This window comes from Prorops nasuta, unplaced genomic scaffold (genome assembly GCF_024137725.1).
Source record: "Prorops nasuta isolate Cenicafe-Biocafe unplaced genomic scaffold, Cenicafe_Pnas_1.2 PNAS00006, whole genome shotgun sequence".
NCBI lineage: Eukaryota > Metazoa > Arthropoda > Insecta > Hymenoptera > Bethylidae > Prorops > Prorops nasuta.
In genome coordinates, this window is record NW_027116803.1 from 3,228,226 (window position 1) to 3,244,802 (window position 16,577).

The 16,577-nt window shown below is 37.1% G+C and overlaps 5 protein-coding genes across 7 annotated transcripts in view; 3 read left to right on the plus strand and 2 right to left on the minus strand.

The window, feature by feature from the left end:
• Positions 1–461: 461 nt before the first annotated feature.
• On the minus strand, positions 462–2,930 carry Caf1-55 (chromatin assembly factor 1 p55 subunit). Its single transcript, XM_066729120.1, has 5 exons — positions 2,748–2,930; positions 1,880–2,378; positions 1,539–1,796; positions 1,129–1,456; positions 462–1,052 (listed from the first exon to the last, which is right to left on the minus strand). Exons 1-5 carry the CDS (start codon positions 2,764–2,766, stop codon positions 873–875), a joined length of 1,284 nt encoding a protein of 427 aa, XP_066585217.1. The 5' UTR covers positions 2,767–2,930; the 3' UTR covers positions 462–872.
• Positions 2,931–3,130: 200 nt separating this feature from the next.
• LOC136774702 (soluble calcium-activated nucleotidase 1) lies at positions 3,131–5,293 on the plus strand. The gene is made up of 4 exons (XM_066729121.1): positions 3,131–3,887; positions 3,954–4,157; positions 4,230–4,387; positions 4,462–5,293. Exons 1-4 carry the CDS (start codon positions 3,272–3,274, stop codon positions 4,672–4,674), a joined length of 1,191 nt encoding a protein of 396 aa, XP_066585218.1. The 5' UTR covers positions 3,131–3,271; the 3' UTR covers positions 4,675–5,293.
• A 254-nt stretch (positions 5,294–5,547) lies between these two features.
• LOC136774699 (tetratricopeptide repeat protein 39C-like) lies at positions 5,548–9,492 on the plus strand. Its single transcript, XM_066729117.1, has 10 exons — positions 5,548–6,587; positions 6,652–6,789; positions 6,891–7,092; positions 7,165–7,366; positions 7,505–7,705; positions 7,788–7,956; positions 8,031–8,229; positions 8,297–8,548; positions 8,631–8,836; positions 9,142–9,492. Exons 1-10 carry the CDS (start codon positions 6,426–6,428, stop codon positions 9,253–9,255), a joined length of 1,845 nt encoding a protein of 614 aa, XP_066585214.1. The 5' UTR covers positions 5,548–6,425; the 3' UTR covers positions 9,256–9,492.
• LOC136774623 (klaroid protein-like) lies at positions 9,268–11,464 on the plus strand. Its single transcript, XM_066729030.1, has 8 exons — positions 9,268–9,430; positions 9,728–9,865; positions 10,006–10,109; positions 10,179–10,299; positions 10,372–10,506; positions 10,577–10,689; positions 10,761–10,928; positions 11,354–11,464. The coding sequence occupies exons 1-8, from the start codon at positions 9,268–9,270 to the stop codon at positions 11,462–11,464; spliced, it is 1,053 nt and encodes a 350-aa protein (XP_066585127.1).
• Positions 11,465–11,792: 328 nt separating this feature from the next.
• Positions 11,793–16,577, minus strand: part of Ca-alpha1T (Ca[2+]-channel protein alpha[[1]] subunit T) — a 55,339-nt gene continuing 50,554 nt past the window's right edge. For all 3 annotated transcript variants that reach the window (XM_066728048.1, XM_066728047.1, XM_066728046.1), the window contains 2 exons: positions 16,305–16,575; positions 11,793–16,237 (listed from right to left, as the gene is read on the minus strand). In XM_066728048.1, the coding sequence (XP_066584145.1) occupies positions 15,288–16,237; positions 16,305–16,575 (1,221 nt within the window). In that variant the 3' untranslated portion in view covers positions 11,793–15,287. The remainder of the gene's footprint in view (positions 16,238–16,304; positions 16,576–16,577) is intronic.

The window sequence follows — 16,577 nt, forward strand, 5'->3', positions numbered from 1 at the left end:
TGTATAAATAAGAATGTAATAAATTTTTGAAGTATGTAAAAGCAACGTACAATGAAATTAATAAGTTATAAAAACAATTAAATTCATATTCCTCCTTATTCAGTTTAAAGCACCTAATACAATTAAGATCTATGAAAGAAGAATGTATAGTTATTAAATACTGTTGGTTCAATGTAATATACCAGGAACTTTAAGAAACGATTACATACTTACATATTTTTATTAATCATATTTGGCATGCAGTAGTAAGTTTTGCCCTTTCTGTAACCATACCTAGTAGTTTCATTGTTAGCGTAAAATGGCCGGAATGACGTTATTTCTTCAATTGACCATCACTTTGCTAAGCTATATTAAGTAACATTATAATTATTTTATTATTTGCAGTGTAAACATTGATGCAAATTGCGACAGGTTCACAAATTTTGTCAATGAACAGCAGTAAAAAAATACAAAAGTTTATCCATTAATATTAATTGCTTTAAAGGAATCGACTGATTTTATTACTTCTTTTATTTACATAAATTTGTGAAGTTTGACTGATTTTTTTACATGGAGTTTAGTATAAATTGAGCATATCTAGACAGTTTCACTCATTTTCATTGATGTTTCTTGTTTTAATTATTACTAGCAGCACATACATCAATGTTTCATATAAATATTTATACGTCATGTACCATTTTTGCTTGATATAAAAAATTTAACTGTAAGATGATTGTACAAAATAGTTTATATATATTTAATGGCTTATTATTACTAATGAATTAAAAGAACGCAAATTTCTTATGCTAGACATTCTTGGTTATTGTGACTCGATTCTCTGCTTAACTTGTCAGTTTAATAAAGAAATAATTTAGTAAATAGCTATTAGTGTCTTAAGGATTACCAGCTTCAAGTTCACTTGCTGGTGTATCTGGCTCTTCGTCATTATAAATGTTCTCTGCCATTTGCCAAACCTGCATTATGTTATCTTCTGACACTGAGCATATTACCCATGGCTCATTTGGATTCCAAGAGAAATCACTTATCTTTGCAGTGTGACCTCCATGTATAAACTAGAATAGATAAAAATTGAGGTGCCAACAGTCACAAATAGAGTAAAATGTAAGAGAAGAAAAAATAAAGGCATACCAATAGCTCAGGTGGACCATCTTCAGCATCCTCACTGGATTGTTCCTCACCTATTTTACTAAGATCCCAAACATGTAAACGCCTATCAGTGCCACTACTTGCCAGAATGGTTTCATTATGCGGAGACCACTGTACTTGAAAGATTTCATCTTTATGAGATTCAAATGAATGTAATTTCAATTTAAGATTTCTCAAATCCCATAAAGCTACGGTTTTATCTGCACTACCAGTTGCTAAGATAAATTCTGAGTAAGGATTAAAGCTCAGACAGTTTACTTCAGCAGTATGAGCATCTACAGTATGGCTCGGTTTACTTGTGTTGTTACATCTGTTAACAAATATATTATTATAAAATAAAAATAAATATAAATTAATTACAAAAGATAATTTAAACTTAAACCAACAGTTACCTTGTATCCCAAATCATTAATTTTTGATCATCAGCTACAGAGCCGAATAATGATTCATGCAATAAGTGCCAAGCTACATCTTCAACTACAGCAGTATGTCCAGTAAAAATTGTTTTAGCATCAATTACACGATTCTCCTTAGGAGTAGCATTAATATCCCATAAACAGATAGTGTGATCATCAGAAGCACTTAATAAATAACCATTGAGATTTGGATTCCAGGAAAGACCATATCCTTCCTTTTGATGTCCACGTAGCCTATAAATAATATTAACTTATAAACTTAATTATTACAAAAAGCATTATAATCTTCACAATAGTTATATTTCACCTTTAATTACCTTAGGTCTGGATGACATTCTCCATTAGGATCTGGCTTACTTGGATGTTTCGTATAATCAAAAACCAAAACATCACTGGAAGGTGTTTTAGTTGCAATAACACATGGGTTTTGTGGCATATATCTAGCTCTATTTACTTCTCCTTCATGATTTATTTTTATTTCAATTTCTATTTTACCACTGACTGATCCAAATCCACCAAATTCACCTTTCTCATTATCGTAATGTGATGCATCAAATTGGGCATCTTCATTAGGAAGCTGTACACTAGCAATTAACAGGTGATTTTGTTCATCAGACGTATGTGTGCCAAGTATCAAGCGATGAACCGAATAGTCTTTTCCTTCTGGTCTTGTCACATCTGGTAGCCACTGGGCTGTTAGAGATGGCCATTCTAATGCATGCGTCATTACCAAATCATATAAAAATGGAGTATTCTTTTTCCATATTTTATACTCCTCATTTATAACGCGTTCCTCCACTGCATCATCAAAGGTTTCTAAAACCGCAACGATTGAATAATTATTGGATTAAATTAAAATAGCAAATTCGAAAAAACATTGTCCAGTTCAAAAACAGCGCCAATCGACTATAACAGCTACGAAAATATATAACCTTACATTGACATTTTATTCTCTAAAAATTTATAACTTGTAATTAATCATAAATGATCTAGATTGTCTATTGTAAAACTAAAAAACCAATTCATACTGTTGTACACCGGTTACCGGTTAAGCAGTCTATTGATGCAATAACTATTAATGTTTATGATAGTACAGAAGCGTCCTTTCACTGTAATCAATTTCTGCTTACCACAGTTTCGATAAGTACTAAAATTAAAGAAATAATAAATTATTTGTTTTCTTACCTCCGTCTTTATCCCCCATTTATGCTTCAAATCTATTTGTTTTTTACAATACGTTAAGAAATGCCGCCAGGGATTATTCTACCCGCCAAAAACCGAGAAATCCACAGGATAATACCGTCAAGGAAACCGGTTTATAAAGGGCTATATTAATCCTATTTCTTAACTATATTCAGTTTTTCAGTTGTACGAATACCTGTGGGCACGTAAAATGCAAGATGTGCAACCATCCGGACTTCCAAGAATTTCAGGGTGCATTAAATAAGGATAACCAATCTAGCAGCAAATAAGAAATAATTCTAGTGAAAAAAATTTGTCATCGGAAATAATTACTAAATAGATTGGTACCACTACTTAACTAGAAAATGACCTGACCAGACCTGACGACTGACTTCACTGCCCCCTGTCCTGTCATGCCGATGTGGCTCCAGGGATGTAAGATTTTAAGGTTAAGTTAAGTTATGATTTTGTATATATTAATATTCAAGATAAAGCAATTATGATAAATACTACATTTCATCAACAGTATGCTACCAAAGAGTGTAAATAGAGAAGGAATGTATACCTTAAGGGATTGGAGACAAGCATTAAAAACTCCACATGTGTACAGAGTAGCAAATAGTACTTTTCGTATTCAAAGTAGATTCTTGGCATTAATTATTTTAATATTGAGTATACCATTTTTTCTCTTTATGATTCCTTTCATGAGAGGATTTGTCTGCTCAACAAGTATTCAACATTCATTGCCACAATGTTACTTTTACACATACAATAGAACATACCCTATTAGTCCATCTTTGAAGGTAGCTGACACTATAAGTTATAAAATAGCAATAGTAAGTGATCTTGATCATAGCTCAAAACTTCTGGATACAAAAGATACCTGGCATAGTTTAATGAAAACTGGTACTCTTTTTTGGAATCCAAAAACAAACTTTATATCAGTAGTTTGGAGTGAAAGAATCATTACATTGTCATCCTCTTTAGTAATGAAAGGACGTGGTATGGAACTTTCAGAGTTAGTAACATTTGATGGTCACTTATTATCATTTGACGACCGCACAGGAATTGTGTATGTAATAGAGGGAGAACAAGCTTTTCCATGGATTATTTTAATGGATGGCAATGGCAAAAGCTCTAAGGGTAAGGTATCTTATTCTATAAATATTACACAATTTATTTCTAATTATTCTCTCATTTGTTTGACAGGATTTAAGTCAGAGTGGGCCACAGTCAAAGATGAACAATTATATGTTGGTAGTATGGGTAAAGAATGGACTACTCCCTCAGGAGAGTTTGAACATAATAATCCACAGTGGATTAAAATAATTTCCCCTCGAGGAGAAGTACATTCTATTAATTGGATTTCAAACTATAAAAAGTTGAGACAAATACTTGATATAGAATTTCCAGGTAAACAAAGAATTAATTTATATAACAGTAATTTATTGTTTTCAAATTATGTTTATTAACAATTAATTACAGGATATATGATACACGAATCTGCTGCTTGGAGTGACATTCATAGAAATTGGTTCTTCTTACCTAGAAGATGCTCAAAAGAAAGGTATAATGAAACTAAAGATGAAACTATGAGCTGCAATGTCCTTTTAAGAGCTGATGAAAATTTTGTAAATATTCAGGTAAATTTTTAAAATACAAAACTTTTAATGGCGTTTTATACAGATTTTGTACAGTGTAAGATAAACGATTTCAGGTTACTGAAGTAGGCACTCTTGTACCAATCAGGGGCTATTCAAGTTTTAAGTTCCTCCCTGGTTCGAATGACAATATAATTGTGGCGCTGAAAACAGAGGAATTTCAGGGTCGAACCGCAACTTATATAACCGCATTCAATATAGATGGTACAATTGTAATGCCGGAGATTAAAATAATAGATAAAAAATTCGAAGGACTAGAATTTATATGACACTTCACCCGCCTAGTTAAAATTTATCTTGTAAAATTTGTAAATATCACAATAGAATCTTTGTTCATAATTTTATACTATGGTCATTACGAGAATAAAGGCTGTAGAACACTGATAACTCCATCCGAAATATTATTGTTATATATTCAATTTAAGATCTTACAATGTTGAAAATTACGATTGTAATCTATTTGAAAGATGCGGAAAGTATATTTATTCATATATGTTATCTGCACTATTGCATGTTTTACATGTCTGTGCAATGGTAAATTTTTGTTTATAGCCACCACAGTATTTGTTTTGTGTAATGTGGATATTATTTTGTATTATCTTATAAAGTGAGTGAGATATAGTTTGAAGAGAAGGTATTAACATTGTTTGTTCAAAAAAGTTACAGGGCCGAATTTCTATTACCAAGACTTGTATTTAAATTACTCTAAACTGCAATAAGTCATAAAAATTTCACTCAAGTCCTTTTATGATAAGCGCTTGTGTTTAGATTTCTGACTCTCGAAGCTTGAACGTTACTTGTCGATATCTGTAAAATCCTGTACATCGTCTTCATTAATTAAAAGCTTTCTTTACAAAAATTGTATTTGTTATTGTCTCTTAAACTAAGATTATTATTACTAAGAGGAAACAAAATTACTGTAAATATTTGACTTGTTATACCATACACTATAGAGTTAGCGCTGTTTAGGTCTAAATGATGCTGTTTCACAAGTTCTTTCTCTCCAAGATTTTCGCGAAAAAGCACGTGCTGCTTTCAGGGTCACACAGTGCTTCTCAGCCGTCTCTGCTAAAATCAATAGTAACAGTACACGCATACTCAAGGTAGCGGCGATATCAGCACTGCGCTGCATTGTCGGAGTTTAGTCAACCCATTGCACAAGGATCATACTGAGCTCCGTAAAAAATTCCTAATAATTTTAATAGTACCCAATATAACACCATTTCACCTCCAAAAATGTCTGCTTTAACTATAACGTCAGAAAACCATCCAGTGTTTTCCCCAAAGTGCTTTAAATCCTGCAACATTGATCCTCGAAACGTGATTAAAATTCATTCATAATCTTTCTACACAGTGAAGTAAAAATATAACGTTGTTTTTGAAGAAAACATAGCAAAATTTAATTCTTCTGACGAAAAGCAATGTTGCTTGAATTAATGTGACGTGTTTCCTGGCAAAAGCGTTTGCTGCGCTATGCAGCATGTGCACGAAGGATGAATTATTACGAGTAGTTGCAAGAGAATGCTATCAAAGTTTTATGTGGGCGATTTTAGTTATGTAACTGCCATATGCTGGCATGAGCAAGCATTCCACTATGATATGAACGTTCATAGCTGACAAGCTTCAAAGAAAAGTAAACAATCCGTCCGAAAGAATTTCTGCGAGAGATTAGACTATAAAAAATCTATAGCGACTGAAGTGGTTCCATCCTTAAAAAAATACCAACCTCGTTTTTGTTAAAGAAGATCCTTTTAAGAATTTTCTTATCAGGTAGCTTAGTTTTCTCACGAGTAATAGTATTTTAGAAATAATCGTGTTACCTTACTTTTTTCTATAAAAATCATTTAATAATCGAGAAGAACGATTTGCGGTTAGCTCATCCAATCATTAATCATTTAGATGTTCCAATAAGAATGAAGAAATGAAATTTATTATACGAAGAGTGAAAACAATTTCTAATTTGCGGTTTCCTTTTACGTAAAAATTTCACAACAATAACGTACAAAACAATCGATAAAAAATGGCATCGAAGAAACAAGAAGAATCTGTGAAAGAGTGGTGCATAGCTCGCACAAGCATTTCTTTGCTGTTAAATAATAACATTGAGGGGGCTGAGGCCCTTTTCGATAAATATCCACACAGCTTTCACGTGAAAGCCGGCCGCTGTTTCGTGCTCTTTATGGTACGTTCATCTATATTTGAATCCACTAATTATTTATACAATAAAAATCAATGATATTTTTCAGAATGCCTTAATGACTTTTGAAGAAGATAAACTGGTCCATGCAATGACTTTGTTGAAGGACATGGAAAGAGAATGCGCGGGCGATATTGGTTGGTTAAAATCTATGAAGAGTAAAGTATTCAAGGCTGAGGAGACTGGTGTAGGTATTGAATTTTGTCCTATCAAGGTTATACATCGATAAATCTACAATAATTATAAAGAGTGCTTACTCAAGATTAATTACTTTGTGCAACTTTTCAGGCTGAATATGTACATAAACTGGAGAGACAAATAGTATTGGCGGATTCGCAGGTTTGCTCGGCAATTCTAACTTTCCTCCAGCAAGAGTTGACAGGTTACGTGAGAGGTGGTTGGATGCTGCGAAAAGCATGGAGAGTTTATCAGCACGCTTATTCTCAGATCTCGCAATTGTATCGTCGAACTTTTGGCACGAGTCCATCCGGTTGGTGATCGATCATCTACTCTTCGAAGCTTTCTTGGCTGACTCAACCCCCGAACCTCTTATCTCGCGCAGGTTTTGAAGCTGACAGTCTACGCCAAAGAAATGGTTCGACGTTGCATCTTCGGACGCCTCAAAGTCCAGGAGTCTCGGAATGGTCGATTCCGTCGTGCAACGGATCACTGGATCCAACCCCGATCGCTTCACCTTCGGGTCTACGAAGTTCCTTATCAATGCTGTTTTCCCTCACTGGATTCTCAACTGAACAACAAATACCGTAATTATTGTTTTAAAATTAAATAAATACCATTAGTTATTGCATCATCCGTTGTAGTTCTCTGTAAATTGTCTCAAGTCAGCTGAACGGTTTAGCCTAAATTTTATGACATCGCTATATAATTTGTGTATTATTTAGTTTTGTGGAACCAACCGAGGTCAGCAGGTTAATGTCAGCAGTGAGCTTTGGTTATGGAATTTATCAGCTTTGCGTCAGTCTGCTACCGCCCTCGATACTAAAATTGATTCACTTCCTGGGATTCGAGGGCGACAGACAAGCTGGACTCAATGCCTTGATGTACGCCAGACTCAGCGCAGACATGCGTGCTCCTTTGGCCACGTAAGGCTTCATTTATGAGAGGCAAAGTCATGTTTGGCTGATTGTTGGGTTGAAAAATTACGATACGACTCGTGTATTCCAGATTATCACTCTTGTGGTACCATACGATTGTAAGGCCTTTTTTCGCTCTCGACGGATCCAACGTGAGGGCTGGCGTTCAAGCTGCGAAGGAATTAATAGAGGAATGTCGATCAGAATTTAGCAATTCGGCTCTTTTTCTGTTTTTCGTTGGGAGAATGGAGCGTCTTGAGGTAAAGGAATGATTATTATTATAAATGGAGATTTATGAGAGGAGAGACGATGAAACTTGGCTTATTTTTTTAAGTCCAATGTGGATGCTGCTTTGCATGCGTACGGGAAAGCAGTGGAAGCTTCTTCTCAGAGAGAAGTAAAGCTGTTGTGTCTTCACGAAGTTGCATGGTGTCATTTGATAAGGTTGAGTTACGAAGAGGCTTACAGGTCTTTGATGCAGCTACAGCACGAGTCTAGATGGTCTAAAAGTTTTTATGCCTATTTGGCAGCAGGTATTACTGCAAACTTTCATATTTTCAATTTATATCCGATTACCTATGTAACATATTAATTCCGCAGTATGCAGTGGAGCGAATGGTAAATTCCAGGATGTGGCATCTATTTACCGAAAAATCACACAACTCCTAGCAACATCCAGCAAAGAATCTCAGCTCAACATTTTTATTTCACGCAGAGCACCTAAACTCATCGATGAAGAAACTGGACATACGTACTCTGCTTTGTATTATAAATTGTTGGTTTATGAGTTGTTGTATCTGTGGAACGCTATGCCATCTTGTTCAACAGATTCGTTGCAAAGCATAATTACAGGTGATTATATATGAAAAAAAGGTAGATTCTCGCTTTAATACGATTTAATTGCCCGAGAATGACGCTATTTTTTCTACGATAGAATGCAAAGATTTTGAAGAGGAACCGATGGTTGGCTTGGCAGACTTGATAAATGGAGCAGTTTACTCATACTTGGGAGATAAACAAGCTTCAATGTTGTGTTATCGGAATTGTTTGCAGCGTCGTGATCCTCTTAACGACTTGTACGATGAGCATGTGAGTGCTTTTGCCTTGTATGAATTGGGCAGTATCCTGTGCAACGATAATGTAAGTAAATCGGAGCAGTGGGTGGTGACCTATTTTGTTAATGTATGCGTACAAGCATTTGCGTTTAAGTGTACATATATTTTTACGACGTACCTTTATCAAGTTAGACCATTAACTACAGATGTTTCGCAGCACAGTGTGAATTATTTTCAGCTGACAGCATTTGTAGTACCAAAAACAGAATGAAACAAAGTTTTAGTTTTAATGCTAAATATTGAATTTAAATGCATAAAAATAATTCTACTGAAATATTTTTTCTTGTTTCATATTGAAAATAAATTAATGCATAAAAATATTATTTTTAGAACGAGGAGGAGGGAAAGGACTGCTTCCTGAGGGCTCAAAATCAATACAAAAATTACGACTTTGCTAGTCGTTTGAACGTGCGAATTCATTCGGCTCTGCAGAATTGTTACTGACGTCAACTAGCAATGGTGCAGTTATTATTGATCATTGAATATTTTAATAAAGTGTATCGGGAGTCCCTTCGTCCAATCAGTGTTGAGATTGACCAAACTCATAGCGTCCTATTGTTATATTGTACACATACGTATTGCTACACGTGGCTCACCAAGAAATTTTATTTAAACAGATGTTAGTCGATTTGTAAAGTTTTCATTAAAGACCTGTTATTTTCTTGCTATGAACGCCTTCAATAAAATATTTCATTGATAATCTCTCGATTTGTCAATCGCCTCTCATGATCCAACCACATGTATCATTTATATAAGACAAATTTCTCTGAAGTGAAGTGAGCAGTTTTTGATGCTATAAGCAGAAGCCAGAAAGTAGCTGCTATCGGCTGACAGCTTACTGAAATTATACTGAAATTTATTTATAACATATTTTTGCTATATTTATTTTTAAAAACAATCGTTAATTATGAAGAAGCTCCGATGAGCGCTAGAAATGTGTCCTGTTGTGGTAGCTGTCCTGCCAATTCTCGTAATTACTATCCAGAACCTATCGTTCCATGGTATTCAAAAATCGTTAAACCATTAGCTTTTTGCATCATTACCTCTTTATTAGGTAAGAATAGGTATTTAAAAATTGTGCCCATTAACGTATCACTGATGCTATTCGCTTAATTGAGTAATAGATCAATCTTTTCTAGTTCTACTTGTTCTTCTCTAATGTATAACCTAATATGACCTAATAATGATTTTTAGCAATGTCAGTCTCTCACGTGTGCGACAAGTTCTCCGTGAATTCCTCCTTTAAATTAATCAAAGCTGACTTGAGAAATATGAGAGAACATTTGAGTATTCTATCGGTAATTAGAGCCTGCAATCAACGTTGTTTATTTACGACCATAATTAGACATGTTTTGGTTCATATTTAGTTGGAAGTGCAGAATATGATCGAGACACGGGATGAGCTTAGAACAAAATTGAAAGAAATCGTTCACGTGATACCAAAAATTTCAGAGGCTATCAGTGATGTGAAGAGCGAAGTTGCTGAAGGTAGGACAAATTATAGAAATCAATGATGCTTCTCTTCATCCAGCAAATAGTAAAGACGACAATGATTTTTAGCAGAGATGAACATGCAAACTAGGACATTATTGAACGTTTTGTCGTCAGAAAGTGTGAGGGAAGTTATTAAAAGTGAACTACAAATTTACGATGCTGATAAAACGGGCAGAACAGATTTTGCCTTGAAAGATTTAGGTATCCTGTCCAAAATTACTTCTTCGTGCTTTTTTCTATAATACTCCGTCTGTATATAATTTTTTGATAGGCGGTTCGATTATCACTACGAGAAACACAGAGCTGTATGAAAAATCCGAATCATTTTTGTCGTACCTAGGTATTCCGATCTGTGAGAAAAATGGAGCATGCTCAGTTATACAGGTTTCTCCAAAAATATTAACAGAATAATATTTAGTAAGTCAGGAAATAGCCTTCTTCATTATCGTGTTTAGAACGAAGTTGTTCCTGGTAATTGTTGGAGCTTCAAGGGTAGCAGCGGAACGATTGTTTTACAGTTGGCAAAACCTGTTTTTGTAAGTGGCGTTAGTATAGAACACATTGCACCTACGATATCTCCTACAGGAGAAACCTCGACAGCTCCTCGAGAGTTTTCCGTCTGGGTAAATATCAAGTTAAATCTGAGTAAAGGAAAATATAAGTTTTAAAGTAAGTTAATTGCATAAATTGTTTTAGGGATTGAACGATGTCGATGATAAAAATGCTTTTCTGTTTGGTCATTTCACATACGATAATTCTGGTCCTCCTCTTCAATTCTTCAATGTTAAGGTGATTTAAATTTGTCATGTGCACACTTGCACAATGACATAGCGGTAAGAATGTGTAGCGATGCGTATGCACTATATCTGTGCTAACTATCGGTAAATTTTGTCGTGTTTACCGATCTTTTCTTGTTTGTGTATAAAGTTACACATTCTCGCTGAAATGTCACTGCGTAAATTTGCACGGTCCCAGTAACGACCGTTTTTATGCCGTCTCGACAATTGCAACGAAACTCGTAATTACTTAATGACAAACACGAATTTAGAAAGAAGCGGATAAAACGTACGAAATAGTCGAGATAACGTTTCACTCGAACAGTGGAAATCGCGAATACACCTGTATCTATAGAATACGAGTACATGGAACGCTGTCTTAATTAATGGCTTATAGACAAATTAAAGGGATGTACTACATACTCCGAAGTTGGCAAATCCTGTGACGTTAATAAACCGTACAGAGTCGAATATCGAGAATATAGAAGATTAGTCTAAACTCTACAAGAGATCAATAAATGGATGAAACTCTCAAGTGTCAGCTGATTATTTTTAGTACTTAAATATATTTAATGTACGTTGATAAATGTAACTGATCTAGAGAATAAAGTTAAAGATGAGACATAAGATTAAAGTGGTCGTTAAAGGATACAAGAAGAGGTTGGAGATCGGGAAACGATATGATTAAAGAAAGGTTACAATTTTCTTTCAACATAATCGTCGGTCAATTTATTATTATCTTTGTACATATTTAATTTTCATCTACGTCTCTATCGTTTTAACCTCACCTGCCTGCTCCCATAACACGAGCTCCGCGCAAAACACTATCTCGATTCTTAACCACACCACGATATTAAGATCCAGGTACAGGCCTGATTTAAGGCTTACTCAGAGTTTTTGTTCCGTCGAACGGCGTAACCACGAGCATACGCGTGCACACTCACACAAACAGCAATGGCATATCAGCAGCAATATAGCAACAGTGACGGCGGCAAACAGACAAAAGGACGCTCTCCTCTTCTCGATTAAGATCCTACAAACCTGAATACTAATCGTAATTAAAATAGCACGATATATCTGCGGGCAACGGCGCCCCTTAATCTTTAAAGCGCATAACGCTCCTCAAGTATTACGGTGACCCTTTTATAGAAATTTCGGGACGAGGAGTCTCGGGAGGCTAGAGTTCTCGCAACGAGCGATGCTCGGTTCACACGCGTTCGACAATACGCGATAATTGATCGATAAAAATCACTTTATCCATTCTTCCTCACCCTCCGTGCCACTTATCGCTTTCCTGCTCCAAGTAGCATAAGAACCTTCAATTTTTATCAAAAACTTTTCTTAAAATTTAGAATACAAGCTCTGTCCTGTCGAAGAGGATATATATTTTCGTCAAGATTGAAGATTCTTCTCCTTTTTGGATTTTTATTTTTTTGCAAGGGTGTTTAATCGTGGTGATTCGGGAAGGTATTCGCGCGAAGCGAGTTTATTTTGTTGAGCTTTCAGCGAGCCTTCCCGATTAGCCTTAAATTTAAATATACTTGGTAGTTTCTGTTCTTTTTCCTCCACTCTCTTTACTCCTCTGGTTATGGTATAGTATATAATCTCGTGTTTCACTCAACTAACGATGTATATACGTGCACGCGTACTTCTGATGGGCGAAATTGCACTCGCAACTATAATCGCTAGATGTTTATAATTCGGAGGTCAGTAGTCTCAAAACGCTATCGGGCTATCGAGACACGGTCGTGGCGCCAAAGAGGCGAACATGTACGGTTTGGGAGCACCACGTACGGCTTCCGGCCAATCTGACCGTGTTGACGTTTCGGTTAATCCCGGAGGTCCGATGAGCAGGACTGTTCTCGTCGGTTCCATTCATTCCAATCGTCTCTCGCTTCGTTACGCGTTATATCCCAGAATCGCCATTCCTGAAGACGAAGCGGAACCAAGGAGAACCGACCCAGAGGGTTTACGAGGTTATGCATGATGATGAAAATTTCAATAGCGATATATTGTTCCCCTAAAAAGATTCTTGTATATAGTTCTAGCATTATGAAAATGTTACTACCTACTGCTATATGTACGTTTTTTTATTTTGCTTCTCTGTTCGCTAGCTACTTTTCGCATTGTCTTTCTTTGTTTATATTTCAAAAGCAGTGTAGTAGTACATTGTAAAGAGCTAAGAAGAGTAGAAAGTATGAAAAGTGAAGTATGAATATGAAAGAGTTAGCCAATTGTTCCCCTAGTGAATTTCCATAGTTGTAAAGATTTTTATTGCGCTTGTGTCGCGAGGCTGTTATTCCTACAGGCTCGACACGAGGATTGCGGTTCACCAATTGACTAGGCTTCTAAAGATTTCCATATAGTATGTATATATATATATATATATGTATGTATAATATAGCAACTCTGAAAGCACCTTTAGAAATTCCAATAGAGTACAAAGTACGAAATTCCAACTACATGATTATTTCATCTCACCCAATTTAATTACGCTACTTCATGAAAGAGAAGTTTTCGTTCTAATTGTTTTTACACGTTTTTACCTTTTTGTTTTTTCTTGTTCTTTTCTTTTAGATTCACGTACAGGTCTAGAGAGAAGAAGAGCACTTAGAAGTGTATAAAAGTGTTTCAAAAGTTCAACTAATGTTTTCCTGTTTTTAGATAGCTTATTGTTCTTTTTTTTCAAGAGCAGAGTTTTTTTTTTCATGGGATATATGAGAATACGAGAAAAATGTACGTGGTCAGCCTAGGTCGTCTCATGCACGGACACCACGAAGGTTCGTCGACGTTCGTCAAGGCATAAAGTTCTTTGCTGTATTTCCGTATTGTTTTCTTCTCCCCCTCCTCCGCTATAATTTCTTCTTTTTTTGGACTTTTTTTACATTTATGTGTTGGATTTACTCCGACAATCGTTAAATATACCGCACGCGGTAGTATCAAAATAAACCACACCAAGTGTAGAGTATAGAATTATTCGTAAGTGTATGTATATACATAGAGTTTCTATTTTATTTTCTTATCAATCTTCGCAAAGAGACCATGCAATTTCATCAAGAATTTCCTTTTTATTTCACTCACGCATACACACTCTCTTTCTCTCTCTCTCTCTCTCTCTCACATGATCCTAACTTCTTTCTATCGATCTTTTATTGTTTTCACGAGGCGGTCGTTAGGAAATACACTACGATTTCAAGTTTATCACAGATGTTACTGAGAAGAACATTTCTAGGACTTAGCGATGATGAAGGGGAAAAATAAAGATCCGCTCAACTCCTTCGCTCTGGTCATTGCGGGGACTTTGGCCCAAACGTGGAACTTTGGCGATTCCCGAAACACAAGATTATAATAAATTTAATATCATAAGCAAAACAAAATCTACAGAAATATTTATCGGACATGTAATAGACTAAAAAAATAATTCATAATTATTTTTCTTTGCTTTTCTCACTTTGCACAAACGATAAATAAAAAAAAAAATGAAACTATTTTGATATAAACCAAGATTTCCATCATTGGACGAATAATCAAGGCCATCCCAGAAATGACGTGACTTGGAGTTAGAGCTGAGATAAGGAAAAGGCGAAACAGTGTGGTCCAGTTAGTTGCAATTGTCGCGTAGACCCGATTAGTTAAACCTACGAGCTATGAAATTGCTAAAACTTGCTGTAGCACGATGCTGAGCATCGGCATTACTACCAATTCCTACGAATCGTCTTTCACGATTCGAGAAGTGGACCTTGAAGACGGTACCACTGGCAATAAGAGATTGTCATAGGTTTTTTACGCGTATTGATGTGTGTTTGAGTGTGTGTATGTATTGTTCCTTATTACGTGCACCAGTTTGCATGTGCGATAATATTCGTCCAACTCCTACAGGAGAGACCCGTCAGAATTACTCGAGATTCCTCAGGGTTCATCGTCCACTCTCTTATTTGATTTCCACGAGATAATTGTTCGCGACAAAAACACACATGGTTCTTTCTTTGTGCGCCAATGAAGCTTCGCCATAGCCAGCACTTTTAAGCTGGCTTAGAGGTCGTTCAACTTTCTGGCAAGTTCACACCCGACATAATTAACGACTATATTGTCAAGCACTGTGCAGTTTTCCCAGAGAGTTCGCAAGGACACGGACGCAGACGCTGATGAGAGAACGAAATTTTGGTGGTTCTCCACGAGCAAGAGTGACGAGAAGAGACTCGTCGATTAGGAAGGATCAGGACGATCTTTGTCGCGGTCTTCGGGAACGGTAACCGTGATACCGGCACCATCCTGACTGAATTCCTCGTCCTCGACAGGGGCAGGATGCCCGTTGCTGCTCTGGGAGTCAGTGTCGTCCACGTAGATCCGAATCTCCGAGCCCAAAGTGGAGCACGCAGAGTCCTGCGTCACGAGGGTACCACCACCGTCGGTTCTGGTCTCACTTTTGCCACGACTCTCACTTCCGCTGCCACTTCCTGCGTCGCTGCTGCACCTTCCAATGGTATCCTCCTCGATGCGGAGCTTCCCACTGATGGCACTGGGAGCGAAGCTCTTGAGGTTGAAGGGTCTCCTCTCGTTGATGATGCTTTGCACGTCAAGGTCCTCGGTTTGGATCGATGGGACCTGCAGCAAATTCTCGTCCCTCCTGTCCTGACTGCTAGAACTACTCCTGGGGAAGCTTACCCCTCCGTAACCGTTGATGGGACTCGGAGTCTTCGATCCGCTCGTCTCGGTATCGCTGGATGTCCTGCGACTCAAGGTCGCTTTGGATTGGTAGATTTCGACTCCAGGCACGAGAAAGCGATTGCTGGGAGTTGGACTTATGGCGCCGTCAATCGAGCCAGTCGGTGTAACCGGGGAGGAACTCGTTGAAGGTTTTGATACACTCAGGAGGGACTTCTTCTTGACGTCACCGACGCTGTGCAGTCGTTGCTGGTACCGTGGCGGCTCTTCGGCTGCTGAACGGTGAGATATGATCCTCGGCACGCTCAGATTGCTTATAGGTTTCTCGATCACTTCGGCCACCTCGAAGTGCATTGGTAGCAGTGACCTGCGTTGCTGGTGACCCGAATGGAACGTTTGTCGTCTTTTCGTCTTAAACTTGGACGCTCGGGAACTGCTACGGTGGTACGAGCTTTTTCGTCTTTCGTCCAGAGAAATCGACGTTGATAAATCTTTGGGAACCAAAAAACCAGGTTTTTAGTTTTATGTGGAAGCTGTACTCGCAATAGAAACACTCACCATCGACGTTCCTCTCCTTCGGTGGATTGTAGATGAAGTTTGCTGGCAAGGAACGTACTTTGGACAGGCCTGGCCTGCCGGAGGTTGTAATTTTCTCGTTGCTGTCGATCAGCTCTCCTTTTCTAATGATGTCATCGTCATCCTCCACGTCCCTTCTTCCACCCCTCGAATCATCCTCTTCATCATCCTCTTCATCGACCTCTAGTAGCTCCTCCTGTTCAGCTGCCAATTCTCTCTCAAGCTGAGTCTCCATATCCAGTTCGTCCTCCATCT